A 20703-nucleotide genomic window follows, 5' to 3' on the forward strand; every position below is an offset into this window, starting at 1 on the left:
GGGGGGTGAGAAGGATTACTTTATCCTATCCTAGGTATTCCTTAAAGAGGTGGGGTTTCAGGTGTCTCCGGAAGGTGGTGATTGACTCCGCTGTCCTGGCGTCGTGAGGGAGTTTGTTCCACCATTGGGGAGTCAGAGCAGCGAACAGTTTTGACTGGGCTGAGCGGGAACTGTACTTCCTCAGTGGTAGGGAGGCGAGCAGGCCAGAGGTGGATGAACGCAGTGCGCTTATTTGGGTGTAGGGCCTGATCAGAGCCTGGAGGTACTGAGGTGCCGTTCCCCTCACAGCTCCGTAGGCAAGCACCATGGTCTTGTAGCGGATGCGAGCTTCAACTGGAAGCCAGTGGAGAGAGCGGAGGAGCGGGATGACGTGAGAGAACTTGGGAAGGTTGAACACTAGACGGGCTGCGGCGTTCTGGATGAGTTGTAGGGGTTTAATGGCACAGGCAGGGAGCCCAGCCAACAGCGAGTTGCAGTAATCCAGACGGGAGATGACAAGTGCCTGGATTAGGACCTGCGCCGCTTCCTGTGTGAGGCAGGGTCGTACTCTGCGGATGTTGTAGAGCATGAACCTACAGGAACGGGCCACCGCCTTGATGTTAGTTGAGAACGACAGGGTGTTGTCCAGGATCACGCCAAGGTTCTTAGCGCTCTGGGAGGAGGACACAATGGAGTTGTCAACCGTGATGGCGAGATCATGGAGCGGGCAGTCCTTCCCCGGGAGGAAGAGCAGCTCCGTCTTGCCGAGGTTCAGCTTGAGGTGGTGATCCGTCATCCACACTGATATGTCTGCCAGACATGCAGAGATGCGATTCGCCACCTGGTCATCAGAAGGGGGAAAGGAGAAGATTAATTGTGTGTCGTCTGCATAGCAATGATAGGAGAGACCATGTGAGGTTATGACAGAGCCAAGTGACTTGGTGTATAGCGAGAATAGGAGAGGGCCTAGAACAGAGCCCTGGGGGACACCAGTGGTGAGAGCGCGTGGTGAGGAGACAGATTCTCGCCACGCCACCTGGTAGGAGCGACCTGTCAGGTAGGACGCAATCAAAGCATGGGCCGCGCCGGAGATGCCCAACTCGGAGAGGGTGGAGAGGAGGATCTGATGGTTCACAGTATCGAAGGCAGCCGATAGGTCTAGAAGGATGAGAGCAGAGGAGAGAGAGTTAGCTTTAGCGGTGCGGAGCGCCTCCGTGATACAGGGAGCAGTCTCAGTTGAATGACTAGTCTTGAAACCTGACTGATTTGGATCAAGAAGGTCATTCTGAGAGAGATAGCGGGAGAGCTGACCAAGGACGGCACGTTCAAGAGTTTTGGAGAGAAAAGAAAGAAGGGATACTGGTCTGTAGTTGTTGACCATCGGAGGGATCGAGTGTAGGTTTTTTCAGAAGGGGTGCAACTCTCGCTCTCTTGAAGACGGAAGGGACGTAGCCAGGGATAAGTTGATGAGCGAGTGAGGTAAGGAGAAGGTCTCCGGAAATGGTCTGGAGAAGAGGGGAGGGGATAGGGTCAAGCGGGCAGGTTGTTGGGCGGCCGGCCGTCAGACGCGAGATTTCATCTGGAGAGAGAGGGGAGAAAGAGGTCAGAGCACAGGGTAGGGCAGTGTGAGCAGAACCAGCGGTGTCGTTTGACTTAGCAAAAGGATCGGATGTCGGACCTTCTTTTCAAAATGGTTGACGAAGTCATCTGCAGAGAGGGGGGGGGTAGGATTCAGGAGGGAGGAGAAGGTGGCAAAGAGCTTCCTAGGGTTAGAGGCAGATGCTTGGAATTTAGAGTGGTAGAAAGTGGCTTTAGCAGCAGAGACAGAGGAGGAAAATGTAGAGAGGAGGGAGTGAAAGGATGCCAGGTCCGCAGGGAGGCGAGTTTTCCTCCATTTCCGCTCGGCTGCCCGGAGCCCTGTTCTGTGAGCTCGGAATGAGTCATCAAGCCACGGAGCGGGAGGGGAGGACCGAGCCGGCCTGGAAGATAGGGGACATAGAGAGTCAAAGGATGCAGAAAGGTTTGAGGAGAGGAGGGTTGAGGAGGCAGAATCAGGAGATAGGTTGGAGAAGGTTTGAGCGGAGGGAAGAGATGATAGGATGGAAGAGGAGAGAGTAGCGGGGGAGAGAGAGCGAAGGTTGGGACGGCGTTACCATCCGAGTAGGGAAAAGGATACAAGGTAGTGGTCGGAGACTTGGAGGGACAGGACTAGTAAAGATGAGGTCGAGCGTATTGCCTGCCTTGTGAGTAGGGGGGAAGGTGAGAGGGTGAGGTCAAAAGAGGAGAGGAGTGGAAAGAAGGATGAGTCAAAGGTAGATGTGGGGAGGTTAAAGTCGAAACTGTGAGCCCAGAACTGTGAGAGGTGATTCAGGAAAGGAGCTTATCAGACTCATTGATGGGGGACCTGGAGGCGATAAATGATAAGGATGTTAAGCTTGAAAGGGCTGGTAACTGTGACAGCATGAAATTCAAAGGAGGCGATAGACAGATGGGTAAGGGGAGAAAGAGGTTGGGAGAGATAAGGATCCCGATGCCACCACCCCGCTGACCAGAAAACTCTCGAGAACACGTGGGCGGACGAAGAGAGAGCAGTAGGAGTAGCAGTGTTATCTGTGGTGATCCATGTTTCTGTCAGTGTCGTGCGCGCTGGGACCACCAGATTAGGCAGCGGCCACGCGGTGTGGAGCGTTTGTATGGTCTGTGCAGAGAGACCTAAATAGACAGACACATAGTTGACAGGCTACAGAAGAGGCTACGCTAATGCAAGGAGATTGGAATGACAAGTGGACTACACGTCTCGAATGTTCAGAAAGTTAAGCTTACGTAGCAAGAATCTTATTGACTAAAATGATTAAAATGATACAGTACTGCTGAAGTAGGCTAGCTGGCAGTGGCTGCGTTTTGACTTTGTAGGCTGTGGCATCGGAGACCAGCCACCCGTACAGCTGATGAAACTGAGGAGCATTTCTATAAGTAATAAAGCCCTTTTGTTGGGAAAAAAATCATTCTGATTGGCTGGCCCTGGTTCCCTATCGGGTGGGTCTATGCCCTCCCAGGCCCACCCATGTAACTCAGTAAAATCGTTGGAGATTGTTGCATTCTGGGTTTATATTTTTGTTCAGTATAGCATTTTTTTTTAATCATGATCAGGAAGAAAATGGTGCATGTTGATAACCAGGTAACGTTAGCTAGCTAGCTAACACCACAGATGAAAGGTTTAGTTATCAACTTTGCTAACATTTCACATAGCTATCTTCTTAGCTAGTTAGCTTGCTTATTGCATGCATGTCTGGGCAAGTCGACACAAGCCTTATTATTAGTGAATAAACTAAACTAATATTTGCAACATGTTCGATTTTGGTCAATGTGTCAATTCATCAGTTTCTAAATACTGAGCTAGCCTGCTTTTGATTTTCCTAGCTAGACATTCCTCGGCACTACTACCGATGCAAAGTTTTTTTTATGACATTACATTTACTGTTAGATTCATACATTGCTACAAGCAGTAGGTGTTATTTTTAGAGTTAGCGATCTAGCTATCTAGAGTTGGCCATCTATTTTGAGTTTGCACTTCCTCAGGTAGTTAATTGAATTAGACATGTAATATTAGTGCACATAAAGATAAAGGCAAATTCATCTCTATTCTGCAGCATAATTTTTACAGTAAATTATAGCAAGAATAGTCTAATTGTCAACCTAAAATTCATGACAATCACTGGATTAGGATGAATATTAAAATATGTTGAATCATGCATTCCTGCCTGGACCTGTTAGAGGTAACAACGAATTTAATGAATACCATCTCAGTAGTCTATTATCACACTTCTTAATAAAGCATTGTGAATTACTTAATGATTGATTACTCATTGTTCTATTGTGTGACACTGCAAAATATTTTTTTGTGGTGCAACCAAATAATGGGCTGCTGCCACCAACTAAAAACTTTTGAACAATTAACATGGTGTTAGGGGGCTTGCCTAAGAAATGAGATGTCTAAACAGCTTACCAGAATAATGCAATAATATAGTAAGGGCCATTATACAGGGATGGGGAATTCCAAAACAAAGAGCACTGTGGGACAGTTGTCTCTGTGGCATGTTAATGTACACGCATGCACACACCCCTTACTAATTCCTTACCCGTCTGTCTGAAGTAACCAAGCGGAATTCTTGAGAGAGTTTCCCAAAGAAGGATCTGTGCGTCTTCCGGAATGGGTGTATAGTGCCCTGTGGGTACCACACAAAAACACAGTCACATGGAAGGATGTGAGATTAAGGACTCAGAGAGAAGCACCACCATCTAGTGTTTATCCTTCGTATTTAGCTACAGTAGGCTGCCTGTAAAACAAAATTCTGCTTTAGACCAGGGGTGTCAAACATATGGCATTTGGGTGGAGGGGGGGGGGACATACTCAATATACTTTATGACTGAAACCAAATAAAAAAAATTTGTGTGGAAATGTTCTTGACAGAGTCCAGCTCACTAATAAATCACCTAAATGAATACTATAAAGTCAGGGAGCATCGGAAATGGCAAAAACAATGGATGGAGGAATTTTCTCTCTCACATTTTTTTCAGTAAGGCCCTCCGGACCACGTTAAAGAACAAATGTGGCAAAATGAGTTTGACATCCCTGCTTTAGACCCTACCAACTGGTGTATTGAATAAGGAAAACTTACCAGCAAATACGTGTCAGTTTCTTGCTTTTTTCTGTGGATTGGGATATCTGCAAAGAAAGTATTTGGTTGTGAAAAATGAAAAACAACAGATGACTGATGTGGACTGTACACAAAGTGAAGTTTAATGTCTGACTATGCATGTTTTTCAAAATTTCACCAATAATCTGGTTGGTCTGGTTTAAACTGGCCATACATTAGACAATTTTTAACTGCGATTTTGCCATGATTTGTATTTATTTATTTCACCTTTAACCAGGTAGGCAAGTTGAGAACAAGTACTCATTCACAACTGCGACCTGGCCAAGATAAAGCAAAGCAGTGCAACACAAACAACAACACAGAGTTATACATGGAATAAACAAACATACAGTCAATAATACAATAGAAAATGTCTCTATACAGTGTGTGCAAATGAGGTAGGATAACGGAGGTGAGGCAATAAATAGGCCATAGTGGTGAAATAATTACAATATAGCAATTAAACACTGGAGTGATAGATGTGCAGAAGATGAGTGTACAAGTAGAGATACTGGAGTGCAAAGGAGCAAAATAAATCAAATAGATAACAGTATGGGGATGAGGAAGTTGGATAGGCTAATTACAGATGGGCTATGTACAGGTGCAGTGACCTTTCAGCTGTTTCGGCAGCTGGTGCTTAAAGTTAGTAAGGGAGATATGAGTCTCCAGCTTCAGTGATTTTTGCAGTTCGTTCGGGTCATTGGCAGCAGAGAACTGGAAAGAAAGGCGGCCAAAGGAGAAATTGGCTTTGGAGTTGACCAGTTTAATATATCTGTGGAGCGTGTGCTACGGGTGGGTGTTGCTATGGTGACCAGTGAGCTGAGATAAGGCGGGGCTTTACCTAGCAAAGACTTAGATGACCTCAAGCCACTGGGTTTGGCAACAAATATGAAGCGAGGGCCAGCCAACGAGAGCATACAGGTCACAATGGTGGGTAGTATATGGGGCTTTGGTGACAAAACGGATGGCACTGTGATAGACTGCATCCAATTTGCTGAGTAGAGTATTGGAGGCTATTTTTTAAATGACATCGCCGACGTCAAGGATTGGTAGGATAGTCAGTTTACGAGGGTATGTTTGGCAGCATAAGTGAAGGATGCTTTGTTGTGAAATAGGAAGCTGATTCTAGATTTAATTTTGGATTGGAGATGCTTAATATGAGTCTGGAAAGAGAGGTTACAGTCTAACCAGACACCTAGGTATTTGTAGTTGAACACATATTCTAAGTGAGAACAGTCCAGAGTAGTGATGCTGGGCGGGCGGGCAGGTGTAGGCAGCGATCGGTTGAAGAGCATGCATTTAGTTTTACTTGCATTTAAGAGCAATTGGATGCCACGGCAAGAGTGTTGTATGGCATTGAAGCTAATCTGGAGGTTAGTTAGCACAGTGTCCAAAGAAGGGCCAGAAGTATACAGAATGGTGTCGTCTGCATAGAGATGGATCAGAGAGTCAACAGCAGCAAGAGCGACATCATTGATGTATACAGAGAAAAGAGTCGGCCCGAAAATTGAACCCTGTGGCACCCCCATAGAGACTGCCAGAGGTCCAGACAACAGGCCCTCCAATTTGACACACTGAACTCTATCAGAGAAGTAGTTGGTGAACCAGGCGAGGCAATCATTTGAGAAACCAGTTGAGTCTGCCGATAAGAATGTGGTGATTGACAGAGTCGAAAGCCTTGGCCAGGTTGATGAATACAGCTGCACAGTATTGTCTCTTATCGATGGCAGTTGAGCGTGGCTGAGGTGCACCCATGATCAGCTCAGAAACCAGATTGCATAGGGGAGAAGGTACGTTGGGATTTGAAATGGTCGATGATCTGTTTGTTAACTTGGATTTCGAAGACCTTAGAAAGGTAGGGTAGGATAGATATAGGTCTGTAGCAGTTTGGGTCGATAGTAGAAGTCGACCGATTATGATTTTTTATAATATAGGCACTTTATTATTGCCAGTGTAACAGTATAGCTTCTGTCCCTCTCCTCGCCCCTACCTGGGCTCAAACCAGGAACACAATGACAACAGCCACCCTCGAAGCAGGGTTACCCATGCAGAGCAAGGGGAACAACCACTCCAAGTCTCAGAGTGAGTGACGTTTAAAACGCTATTAGCGCACACCCCGCTAACTAGCTAGCCATTTCACATCGGTTACACGAGCCTAATCTCGGGAGCTGATAGGCTTGAAGTCATAAACAGCTGCTGGCAAACGCACAAAAGTGCTGTTTGAATTAATGCTTACAAGCCTGCTGGTGCCTACCGTCGCTCAGTCAGACTGCTCTATCAAATCATACTTAGTTATAACATAATAACACAAAGAAATACGAGCCTTAGGTCATTAATATGGTCTAATCCGGAAACTATCATCTCGAAAACAAGACGTTTATTCTTTCAGTGAATTCTGTAATTTATCTAACGGGTGGCATCCATGAGTCAAAATATTCCTGTTACATTGCACAACTTTCAATGTTATTTGAATGTAGTGGCTTCCTTTCGTCTTTACCATAGCCACTGCCCAAGCCTGAAGCGGGGTTGTTTGGTACGCATACAGTCCACACTCAAGGTTTCCAAACAAACATTCCATGACATCCAGGGATATGGTGCAACAAAAATGTTTATTCTTCTTATATCTAACAAATAAATGAGTCTCCAATCAACTTAAAGCACAAAATACTTGATATGGAAAATACATATTATGACCTGTATGTCTATGTCTGTATGTCTGTATGGTCAAAAAACTATACCGCTCCCGCATCTAGCAAGGACTCCCTCCCGAAGGCCCAACTTCCTGCCTTTATCCTAACACAATTACCACAATACAATGAACAGGCAAGAGGGGGGGCCAAATGTCCGAGTTACACTAACAACAAATTAATATATCTCAATCGGGTAAATATAAATCATAAAGGTACGTACCTAATATTTCATCATTTACATTCATATTTAATATATTTACACAAATATACATGGAGCTCCATATGTTCGGTCTTTTATACAAATATGTCCAAATCGGCTCTAACAGTCATAATTATGTAAAATTCTGGCAAATTAGGCCGGCCCAAACTGTTGCAAACACACGGACTCTGCGTGCAATGAACGCAAGAGAAGTGACACAATTTCACCTGGTTAATATTGCCTGCTAACCTGGATTTCTTTTAGCTAAATATGCAGGTTTAAAAATATATACTTCTGTGTATTGATTTTAAGAAAGACATTGATGTTTATGGTTAGGTACACATTGGAGCAACAATACGCACAGCATCGATTATATGCAACGTAGGACACGCTAGATAAACTAGTAATACCATCAACCATGTGGAGTTAACTAGTGATTATGATTGATTCAATTGTTTTTTATAAGATAAGTTTAATGCAAGCTAAGCAACTTACCTTGGCTTACTACATTCGTGTAACAGGTAGTCTCCTCGTGGAGTGCAATGTAATCAGGTGGTTAGAGCGTTGGACTAGTTAACTGTAAGGTTGCAAGATTTAATCCCGAGCTGACAAGGTAAAAATCTGTCATTCTGCCCCTGAAATACAGATTTCCGATTGTATGAAAACTTGAATCGGCCATTCCGATCAATCGGTCAACCTCTAGTCTAGATTGTCACCCCCTTTGAAGAGGGTGATGACCGCAGCAGCTTTCCAATCTTTGGGGATCTCAAACGATACAAAAGAAAGGTTGAACCGGCTAGTAATAGGGGTTGCAACAATTTCGGCTGATCATTTAAAAAAAATTGTGTCCAGATTATCTAGCCTGGCTGATTTGTAGGGGTCCAGATTTTGCAGCTCTTTCAGAACATTTTTATTTATTTATTTTACCTTTATTTTACTAGGCAAGTCAGTTAAGAACAAATTCTTATTTTCAATGACGGCCTAGGAACAGTGGGTTAACTGCCTGTTCAGGGGCAGAACGACAGATTTGTACCTTGTCAGCTCGGGGATTTGAACTTGCAACCTTTCGGTTACTAGTCCAACGCTCTAACCACTAGGCTACCCTGCCGCCCCACTTGTTATCAGTATAAAAAGACACCTGTCCACAACCTCAAACAGTCACACTCCAAACTCCACTATGGCCAAGACCAAAGAGCTGTCGAAGGACACCAGAAACAAAATTGTAGACCTGCACCGGGCTGGGAAGACTGGATCTGCAATAGGTAAGCAGCCTGGTTTGAAGAAATCAACTGTGGGAGCAATTATTATTATACAAGACCACTGATAATCTCCCTCGATCTGGGGCTCCACGCAATCTCACCCTGTGGGATCAAAATGATCACAAGAACGGTGAGCAAAAATCCCAGAACCACACGGGGGGACCTAGTGAATTACCTGCAGAGAGCTGGGACCAAAGTAACAAAGCCTACCATCAGTAACACACTACGCCGCCAGGGACTCAAATCCTGCAGTGCCAGACGTGTCTCCCTGCTTAAGCCAGTACATGTCCTGGCCCGGCTGAAGTTTGCTGGAGAGTATTTGGATGATCCAGAAGAAGATTGGGAGAATGTCATATGGTCAGATGAAACCAAAATATAACTTTTTGGTAAAAACTCAACTCGTCGTGTTTGGAGGACAAAGAATGCTGAGTTGCATCCAAAGAACACCATCATGCTTTAGGGCTGTTTTTCTGCAAAGGGACCAGGACGACTGATCCGTGTAAAGGAAAGAATGAATGGGACCATGTATCGTGAGATTTTGAGTGAAAACATCCTTCCATCAGCAAGGGCATTGAAGATGAAACGTGACTGGGTGTTTCAGCATGACAATGATCCCAAACACACCACCCGGGCAACGAAGGAGTGGCTTCGTAAGAAGCATTTCAAGGTCCTGGAGTGGCCTAGCCAGTCTCCAGATCTCAAACCCATAGAAAATCTTTAGAGGGAGTTGAAAGTCCGTGTTGCCCAGCAACAGCCCCAAAACATCACTGCTCTAGAGGAGATCTGCATGGAGGAATGGGCCAAAATACTAGCAAAATACCAACAAAAAAAATGTTATTGACCAAAAACATATTTTCCACCATAATTTGCAAATAAATTCATTAAATTCATTAAAAATCCTACAATGTGATTTTCTGGATTTTTTTCTCATTTTGTCAGTCATAGATCAAGTGTACCTATGATGAAAATTACAGGCCTCTCATCTTTTTAAGTGGGAGAACTTGCACAATTGGTGGCTGACTAAATGCTTTTTCCCCCCACTGTATTGGTTCCGAATTACCCTGAAAATGTGCAAATCGTGGGGGCTAATCGATACTAATGCAGTACGCCACAGGATGTTTTTGTGCTGGTCAAGGGCAGTCAGGTCTGGAGTGAACCAGGGGCTATATCTGTTCCTGGTTCTACATTTTTTGAATGGGGCATGCTTATTTAAGGTGAGTGAGGAAAGCACTTTTAAAGAATAACCAGGCATCCTCTACTGATGGAATGAGATCAAAGTCCTTCCAGGATACCCGGGCCAGGTCGATTTGAAAGGCCTGCTCGCTGAAGTGTTTTAGGAGTGTTTGACAGTAATGAGGGGTGGTCGTTTGACTGCAGACCCTTTACGGACACAGGCAATTAAATCCTGGATGAAGACAGCAGAGGTGTATTTGGAGGGCAGGTTGGTTAGGATGATATCTATGAGGGTGCCTGTGTTTATGGATTTGGGGTTGTACCTGGTAGGTTCATTGATAATTTGTCTGAGATGGAGGGCATCAAGCTTAGATTGTAGGATGGCCGGGGTGTTAAGCATGTCCCAGTTTAGGTCACCTAACAGCACAAGCTCTGAAGATGGATGGGGGGCAATCAATTCACATATGGTATCGAGGGCACAGCTGGGGGCAGAAGGTTGTCTATAGCAAGCGGCAACGGTGAGAGACTTGTTTCTGGAAAGGTGGATTTTTAAAAGTAGGCGCTCAAATTGTTTGGGCACAGACCTGAATAGTAAGACAGAACTCTGCAGGCTAACTCCGCCCCCTTTGGCAGTTCTATCTTGTCGGAAAATGTTATAGTTATGGATGGAAATTTCAGGGTTTGTGGTAGTCTTCCTAAGCCAGGATTCAGACACAGCTAGGACATCTGAGTTGGCAGAGTGTGCTTAGGCAGTGAGTAAAACAAACTTAGGGAGGAGGCTTCTAATGTTAACATGCATGGAACCAAGGCTTTTACAGTTAAAGAAGTCAATAAATGAGAGCGCCTGGGGAATGGGAGTGAAACTTTGCACTACAGAGCCTGGATTAACGTCTACATCAGTGGTCACCAAACTACGGCCCGCGGGCCGGATACGGCCCGTCAGCACATTTGGCCCGGCCCTCTGAACAATACCAGAGACGCTATCAATTTTTTTTCCTATTTGGCCTCCAGAAAAAAAAACCTAGGCCCGGCCCTGTCAAAGAGAGAACGAAATAATGGCGAAAAGGTTAGGTAAGAGAAATTGATTCAGAATGCAGGGTATTTAACCTGCAGTGGACAAACAATAATTTTTTTGTTCAATGCAAAGAAAAGGCTGTTTGTCTCATCTGTCAAGAGACGGTGGCGGTATTCAAAGAATACAATCTTCGCCGACACTATGAATCCCGTCACAAAGACAAGTACGATAGCTTGCAAGGCCAAATACGAGCAGACAAACTCTCAAAGCTAAAAAGTGGACTACTATCTCAGCAGAATACATTTGTACGCCAAGCTCAGCTGAACCAGGCATCCGTTCGGGCCAGCTTTCGGGTTGCTAAACTGATAGCAAGAAGCGGTAAGCCTTTCACTGACGGAGAGTTTGTTAAGAAATGTATGGATGCTGTCGCGGAGGAGGTGTGTCCCGAGAAGAAAGATGCATTTAATGCCGTAAGTCTGTCGGCGAGTACAATCACCAGATGCGTTGAAGAAATCGGGAGTAATGTATATGCCCAGCTGCAGCAGAAGACGAAAGAATTTGACTTTTTTTCATTAGCACTGGATGAGAGCACAGACGTGCAAGACACAGCGCAACTGCTCATTTGTATTCGTGGAGTTAGCGCAAACTTTGAGATATGCGAGGAGCTGGCAGCCCTCCAAAGTCTCAAAGGGACTACAACGGGAGAGGATATTTTTGACAAAGTGTGCCAAACCATGGAGAAGTTGGACCTGGACTGGTCAAAGCTAGCTAGCATCACGACTGACGGGGCTCCTAGCATGGTGGGCGAAACTCGCGGTCTAATAGGACGCATGAACCGGGAGTTGGAAAAAAGGGGTCTCACCGCCCCGCTACGAGTCCACTGCCTAATTCACCAGCAAGCACTGTGCTGCAAAGTGTTGACGTGGGATTCTGTAATGAAGGTTGTGGTGTCGTGCATAAACTTCATCAGAGCAAAGGGACTTAAACACAGGCAGTTCCAAGAATTCCTGTCTGAACTGGAGTCTACGCACGGAGATGTGCTGTACTACACAGAGGTCCGATGGCTGAGCCGGGCAGAGTTTTGAGGCGTTTTTACGAGCTGCTACCCGAAATTAACGCATTTCTTCATTTAAAAGACAAAACGGTCCCAGAGCTGATCGACCCAGAATGGAAATGGCACCTCGCATTTTTAACAGACGTGACAGAAATACTTAACAGCCTTAACTTGCAGCTACAAGGCGAGGGAAACTCATTTGCGACATGTATTCACACATAAAAGCATTTGAGGTGAAATTAGCGCTGCTTTTGGAACAAGTGAAAAAGCGCAACTTCGTCCATCTTCCTGCTACCCAAAACCTGTCGACAGAGAACCCAGCGGTCCCGTTCCCAGCTGAAAAGTGCGTGGAAGCACTGGAAATGCTGAAGGCGGAGTTCGGTGTGCGATTCAGTGAACTACATGTTCATGCAAAAGAAATCCGTCTTTTTCAGAACCCCTTTGTTGCCGACATTGATGAAGCCCAGCCTTCATATCAGTTTGAGTTGGCTGAGTTACAGAACTGTGATGTTCTGAAAGACTCATTCAAGCCCAACAGTCTCATTGACTTCTATGCCGCCCTCCCAAACGACACATATCCAAACATCAAAAAACACGCAATGAAAATGTCCACAGTTTTTGGCAGCACGTATATCTGCGAGAAAACCTTTTCTCGCATGAAACTGCTGAAAACCCAGATGAGATCAAGATTGACAGATGAACATTTGCATCAGTGCTTGAGACTGGCTGTAACTAGAATGGAACCTGATATTCAACTTCTCACCAGCCAGATGCAGGCTCACAGTTCACACTGATGAACATACATAGGTAAGCTCACTTTTCTGACTTGAATGAGTCATTCTGAGCATAAACAAATATAATCATAATAAAATCTACTGGGATAAAATCCATCTTTACAACCATACTGGTAGTGAAATGTATTGTGCTGTGTAGGTGCTGTATCACTTAGTTCAGTTTCTCAACCTGCTTCTTTTGTGGTTTTCACAGGGAAGTTGATGAGAGAGAGCTGCAAACAGCGGTGTCTACAAGCCTACTGGAACCTACAAAAGGATTATAAGGAAGGAACACAAGAACTTTAAGAGACTGCTCATATGTGTCAGAGAGATTCTGCTCTGACAACTGAGCTGAACTTTATCTGTTAAGATTGTGCATGGCACGACAGAAAGTTAATGTTCCATGGCTTTTTTTTCTATGAAGAACCCAGAGAGAGTTATTTAGTTATTATTTATTTCCTGTTTTTTTCTGTGAAGAACTCAGAGAGGGTTATTTAGTTATTATTTATTTCATTAATAGTGTTATTATTTGTTTCCTGACTTTTTTTCTGTAAAGAACCTGGAAAGGGTTATTTGGTTATGTGTGGCTTTCTGGAAAACAATAAATTTTTTAAGCTCCCCTACGATCGTCACACTTTTTCTGTTACAAACTGACACCGGCCCCCCATCAGAGAAGGGAAAAGTTATGTGGCCCTCACAGGAAAATGTTTGGGGACCCCTGGTCTACATCATCAGAGAAACAGAGGAAGAGTAGGATAAGGGTATGGCTAAAGGCTATAAGAACTGGTCGTCTAGTACGTTCAGAACAGAGAGTAAAAGGAGCAGGTTTCTGGGCGCGATATAATAGATTCAAGGCATAATGTACAGACAAAGGTATGGTAGGATGTGAATACAGTGGAGGTAAACCTATGCACTGAGTGATGATGAGAGAGACATTGTCTCTCGAAACAATTTAAACCAGGTGAGGTCACTGCATGTGTGGGAGTTGGAATTAAAGGGTTAACTAAGGTGTATTGAACAAGGCTAGAGGCTCTACAGTGAAATAAGAAAATAATCACTAACCAAAACAGCAATGGACAAGGCATATTGACATTAGGGAGAGGCATGCGTAGCCGAGTAATCATAGGGTCCAGTGAGTGGCTCGGGCCAGAGACACGGTGATTCAGGCAGCTAGCGTGCCATGGATAGCAAGCTAGCAAGTCTGTTGTAGCCCCCTCATGCTGTTATGTCTGCAGACCAGTTGTCGTGGATCAGCAGGGCTTCGTGTGGTAAAAGGGATCCAGGTCAATTGGCAGAATAGGTATTGTGGCCAAAGAATTTGTCTGATGGGCCTCTTAAGCGAACAGTCCATAATGCTCTAGACAGCTAGCGGGGCGCAGCTAGCAAGCTAGCAGATGGGCATTCAGGGGACGTCGCAACAGAGGAGCCAGTTTGGGGTCCACAACAAATTCCGGGGACTGCAGGTACATCCTAACGTCGTAGGCTACAACCAAGACGTCGTACGTTGCATAATGTGAGCGAGTGAAAGACGTGCAATTATGGGACTCTGCTGATCAGAATCTTAGGTCCCGATTACTTCTCTGGCATGCCAGAAATATCCAGTCGTATCTTGTGCAGCGAGGGGGTGCTACGATGCAACAATGGAAGATGAAGCTGCAGTAGATAGCTGCAGTATTACGGGCTCCTGACCAATTCTTCTACTTTTTATGTTTTTTTGTAAAAGTTGATTGTCATTTTTACATCATATTTCCTCCATAATTTCATATGACCAGCTTCTGGACATCACAACAGCGATCACTAACTTCAATTTGGTTGAAGATTTCTACTTCAATGAATCGGCATCTCTGGAAGTACTCCTTCTGGACAAGGGCCTAATCCCCTGTACTTGAAAGAGGAATACATAGCACAAGAGAGTCCTTTCTATTGGCGAACATACAACCACTAGAGAATTGAACGAGTTCCGTTCAACGGGACCTGAAGACTTGTAATATCCTATGTTTCTCGGAGTCATGGTTGAACAAAAACATGGATTACACACATCTAGATGTTTTTTCTATACTTCGACTCGACCGAACAGCAGCTTCGGGTAAGGTTAAGGGGGAGGTATGTGTCTGCTGGGGCGTGATCTCTAAATTTAAGGAAGTCTTGGGGTTTTGCTCATCTGAGATAGAATCCCTCATGAGAAGCTGCAGACAATACTATTTACCAAGCTAGTTTATCTATATTTTTAACTGTCTATTTACCAGCACAAACCAGGCCAATAACCTCTCCCTCAACATCAGCCAAACAAAGGAACTGATGATTGTGGACTACAGGAAACGATGGGCCGAGCGAGCACACCTTCAACCACGGGGCAGTAGTGGAGCGGGTCGAGAGCTTCAAGTTCCTCTGTGTTCACATCACTAAGGAATTATAAATGGTCCACACACACCAACACAGTCGTGAAGAAGGCACAAAAACACCTTTGCCCACTCAAGATGCTGAAAAAAATGTGGCATGGGCCCTTAGATCCTCAAAAGGTTATACAGCTGCACCATTGAGAGCATCTTGACAGGCTGCATCACCGCTGAGTATATGGCAACTGCTTGGCATCCGACCACAAGGTGCTACAGAGGGTAGTGCATATGGCCCAGTACGTCACTGGGGCCAAACTAACTGCCATCAATGAACTATACCAGGCAGTGTCAAAGGAAGGCCCAAAAAATTGTCAAAGACTCTAACCACCCAAGTCATAGACTGTTCTCTATGCTATCGCATGGAAAAATGGTACAGATGCACCAAGTCTGGAACCAACAGGATCCGGAACAGCTTCAACCCCCAAGCCATAGAACTGATAAATAGTTACTTAAATAGTTAACCAAATAGAGCTGCCAGTAATATTTGCATTGACCCTTTTTCACTACCTCTTTTGTCTTATCACATATGCTGCAGCTACTGTTTTTTTTAAATCCATCCTGTTGCCTAGTCACTTCATCCCTACCTACAGTTACATATCTAATCTCAATTACCCCTTACACCAGGACACAGACTTGGTTACTAGTACCCAGTGTAGGCCTATATAGCCAAGTTATCGTTACTCATTGTGTATTTATTCCTTGTGTTATTATATAATTTTGATTGACAGGTCACAATGTGAGAACAGTGGTCACAGACTTCAGGATGGAAAGATTATGCAGACAATTTGCATAAGTGCTCCCCTGATGTAAAGATCCGTGTGAGTAGTGCATGCCTAGCTTTAGCCATAACGTTAAGACTGAAAGGGAATTCTCTCCTTCGTATTGTAACGTTAACGTGCAAAATGGATGCAGATGGAAAAGGTTTAACAACTGTGCAGGCACCTAGCTAGCTACAGTTGAAGTCAGAAGTTTACATACACCTTGGCCAAATACATTTAATCTCAGTTTTTCACAATTCTTAGTAGTCCTTGTAGAAATGGACTTCACGGTTGGGACAGTGTTCTTCTCTAGGAGAGAGAACGAGTCTCCTTCCTGAGCGGTATGACGGCTGCATGGTCCCATGGTGTTTATACTTGCGTACTATTGTTTGTACAGATGAACGTGGTATCTTCAGGCGCTTGGAAACTGCTCCCAAGAATGAACCAGACTTGGAGGTCTACAAGTTTTTTTCTGATGTCATGGCTGATTTCTTTTTGATTTTCCCATGATGTCAAGCAAAGAGGCACTAAGTTTGAAGGTAGGCCTTGAAATACATCCACAGGTACACCTCCAATTGACTCAAATGATGTCAATTAGCCTATCAGAAACTTCTAAAGCCATGTCATAATTTTCTGACATTTTCCAAACTGTTTAAAGGCACAGTTAACTTAGTGTACATAAACGTCTGACCCACTGAAATTGTGATATAGGGAATTATAAATGAAATAATCTGTCTACAAACAATTGTTGGAAAAATGACTTGTGCCATGCACAAAATAGATGTCCTAGCCGACTTGCCAAAACTATAGTTTGTTAACAATAAATGTGTGGAGTGGTTGAAAATCTAGTTTTAATGACTCGTATGTAAGCGTATGTAACTTCCGACTTCAACTGTATATCTGCTTCGGTCAGAGGCGGAAAAGGAAGCGAAACATCGCACTCCCTCATTTTTTCTGGTTGAAATACAGTCAATGAACTAAGCAGACCAGAGATACTGTATATATTGACGAGATGGTCTTGTCTTCGCCCTAACAATGAGAGTTGTCCCAACGGCGGGAATAAGCAGAATCGCTGTATTCCTATGACAGGGGTGGACCCTCTCTGATAAGACGCAGATTCTAATGAAATTGTGCCTTTGTGAGAGCAAACCGGTTAAGCAGACCAGAATTTACCCTTTTTATCCTATGGTAAACGGCCTGAGTTGGGCATCTTAATTTATCCACCATCTTTGCTTTGGTTTCCTGGCCTTGCTAAACTTTTTAACGTTGAGATATATATCTATTATTGTACTTTTTATTATTAAGAACAAATTAATAGAAGTACATGGGGGAACACAAGTATATATAAAGAATATACAAAGGACAACGTTACATAGCGTTCGTTAGATGATAGAGCATTGCTAACGTTAGTTAGCTTTGCCACGGAATTCAGGTAAACTCTAAAGCAAGTATTGTCTTGGCAATGAATAACAATACACTTGCTAAAGTGAAGATTTAGCTAGTTCGCTACTAGCGACACATACAGTTGTGGAAAGAGGCTTCACAGCGGTATATGGGGCTAGCTAAACGTGGCTAGACAGCTAGCTAGTTACCCCAACTAAATTGCATTGCACTGGCTAGCTAGCATAACATAACTAGCTAGCTAGCTAGCGGTAACGTTAGTAGCTACCTGAGTCGTTGATGTTGACAACGTCCACCGCCACCATGTCAGGTTTATCAAGGGGACCAACTTTCCTCTCGGTCACCCCGGACGGCACCACGTCCGGCTTGGAACCGAATTTTCTGGGGTAAAAGTCCCCAACATTGTGATACGATAGTCCTGATGGAGACGTGGACATGCCACCGTCCATCGCCATTTTTTTTTTACTCTTCAGCCACAAAATGAATCGATTGAACTGTCGAAAGCCTGCGCAAATGCACAGATCTGTAAATAATATAATCGTGATGTAACCTTAGCTCTTGGCTAAGCCAAAAGACGATTGTTTACAATGCTTAGAAGTCAGTGATTTCAGCGCGTAATACAACGGAAGTCGAGAAAATACCGTTTTTGTCGCATTTTTTTTTTGCTAATTTTGCTGTTTTAATTAAATCACAGATCTCTGAATGATAAATTGAAAGCCCACTTTCTGTTTGAAAGAAAATTGTAGTTATGTTGGTGGTTGATAAGAAAAATATACATACACATTTCCAACATAGTTGCGATCAATGTTGGAAATGTAGCTATTTTTTACCATTCTGTCTTTTTTTTGTTGAGAAAATGGTAATTAAAGTTGCCATTTGAAAATTGTTAGGCCTTTTTATGATCCGTGAACTGTACACGACACAGACAATTACATAGCTAAATGTAGTTTAAAAGACTGCTATGCCCGACGTCCAATCTACAGTCGGTTTTGGTTGAAAGATGAAAAGACAGAATCTTTCATGTCATTGAAAAGACGACTACAAAGACGTCCGTCTACATTCGGTTTTCGTTGAAAAGACGTTTCAGGTCATTTCAACGTACACATGTAAACATATATTTTTTAATGGTCTTTGGCTGGCAGGCGATGTATATCAGACTGTATCCCACGGGTTATGACAAAACATTTATTTCCACTGCTCTAATTATGTTGGTAACCAGTTTATAATAGCAATAAGGCACCTCTGGGTGTTGTGTAGTGCCCAAGAACAGCCCTTAGCCGTGGTATATTGGCCATATGCCCAAGTGGCGTTTTTAGTATGATTTTTCAACAGCCAATACCAATACCGATTGTTGGAGGACCAAAAAAAAAGCCGATACCGATTAATTGGCAATTTTTTAAAAATAGATTTGTAATAATGACAATTACAACAATACTGAATGAACACTTATTTTAACTTAATATAATACACCAATAAAATCAATTTAGCCTCAAATAAATAATGAAACATGTTCAATTTGGTTTAAATAATGCAAAAACAAAGTGTTGGAGAAGAAAGTTAAAGTGCAATATGTGCCATGTAAGAAAGCTAACGTTTAAGTTCCTTGCTCAGAACATGAGAACATATGAAAGCTGGTGGTTCCTTTTAACATGAGTCTTCAATATTCACAGGTAAGAAGTTTCAGGTTGTAGTTATTATAGGAATTATAGGACTATTTCTTTCTATACCATTTGTATTTCATTAACCTTTGACTATTGGATGTTCTTATAGGCACTTTAGTATTGCCAGTGTAACAGTATAGCTTCCGTCCCTCTCCTCGCTCCTACCTGGGCTCGAACCAGGAACACAACGAGAACAGCCACCCTCGAAGCAGCGTTACCCATGCAGAGCAAGGGGAACAACCACTCCAAGTCTCAGAGCGAGTGATGTTTGAAACGCTATTAGCGCGTACCCCGTTAACTAGCTGGACATTTCACATCGGTTACACGAGCCTAATCTCGAGCCTAATCTTGGGAGTTGATAGGCTTGAAGTCATTAACAGCTGCTGGCAAATGCACAAAAGTGCTGTTTGAATGAATGCTTACGTGCCTGCTGGTGCCTACCATCGCTCAGTCAGACTGCTCTATCAAATCATACTTAGTTATAACATTCTTTCAGTGAAATATGGAACCGTTCCGTATCGGGTGGCATCCATAACTCTAAATATTCCTGTTACATTGCACAACCTTCAATGTTATGTCATAATTATGTAAAATTCTGGCAAATTAGGCGGCCAAAACTGTTGCATATACACTGACTCTGCGTGCAATGAACGCAATATAAGTGACGCAATTTCACCTGGTTAATGTTGCCAGCTAACCTGGATTTCTTTTAGCTAAATATGCAGGTTTAAAAATATGTACTTCTGTGTATTGATTTTAAGAAAGACATTGATATTCATGGTTAGGTACACATTGGAGCAACAATACGCACCGCATCGATTATATGCAACGCAGGACACGCTAGATAAACTAGTAATATCATCAACCATGTGTAGTTAACTAGTGATTATGATTGATTGATTGTTTTTATAAGATACGTTTAATGCTAGCTAGCAACTTACCTTGGTTTACTACATTCGCGTAACAGGCAGTCTCCTCGTGGAGTGTAATGTAATCAGGTGGTTAGAGCGTTGGACTAGTTAACTGTAAGGTTGCAGGTTTGAATCCCCCGAGCTGACAATGTAAAAATCTGCCCCTGAACGAGACAGTTAACCCACCGTTCCTAGGCCGTCATTGAAAATAAGAATGTGTTCTTAACTGACTTGCCTAGTTAAATAAAGATTAAATAAAGGTGTAAAAAATACCGATTTCCGAATGTTATGAAAACTTAAAATATGCCCTAATTATTCGGCCATTCCATTTAATCGTCGACCTCTAGTTTTTAGCATGTAAAATCTTGGTGGGGCAAACTCCCAAACATTTTTTTAGATGCATGCCAGCAAAGACACTAAACAACACTAAACAATATATTAATTGCACTATAACGGCGACAAGCAGTGCCCACAAACTGTTCTTGTTCTGAGAAATGATGGCTATTCCATGCGAGAAATTGCCAAGAAACTGAAGATCTCGTACAACGCTGTGTACTACTCCCTTCACAGAACAGCGCAAACGGGCTCTAACCAGAATAGAAGGAGGAGTGGGAGGCCCCGGTGCACAACTGAGCAAGAGGACATGTACATTAGAGTGTCTAGTTTGAGAAACAGACACCTCACAAGTCCTCAACTGGCAGCTTCATAAAATAGTACCCGCAAAATAGTACCCATCA

The 20703-nt window shown here is 43.6% G+C and overlaps 1 protein-coding gene across 1 annotated transcript in view; it reads right to left on the reverse strand.

Moving 5' to 3' along the window:
- Positions 1–17993, reverse strand: part of LOC124038322 (zinc transporter 6-like) — a 92428-nt gene extending 74435 nt beyond the window's left edge. Inside the window, exons 1-3 of the mRNA XM_046354055.1 lie at positions 17663–17993; positions 4659–4705; positions 4119–4205 (exon numbers count right to left, since the gene is read on the reverse strand). Coding sequence (XP_046210011.1) covers positions 4119–4205; positions 4659–4705; positions 17663–17849 — 321 coding nt within the window. The 5' untranslated portion in view covers positions 17850–17993. The remainder of the gene's footprint in view (positions 1–4118; positions 4206–4658; positions 4706–17662) is intronic.
- Positions 17994–20703: the final 2710 nt, after the last annotated feature.

This window comes from Oncorhynchus gorbuscha, linkage group LG06, assembly GCF_021184085.1.
Source record: "Oncorhynchus gorbuscha isolate QuinsamMale2020 ecotype Even-year linkage group LG06, OgorEven_v1.0, whole genome shotgun sequence".
NCBI lineage: Eukaryota > Metazoa > Chordata > Actinopteri > Salmoniformes > Salmonidae > Oncorhynchus > Oncorhynchus gorbuscha.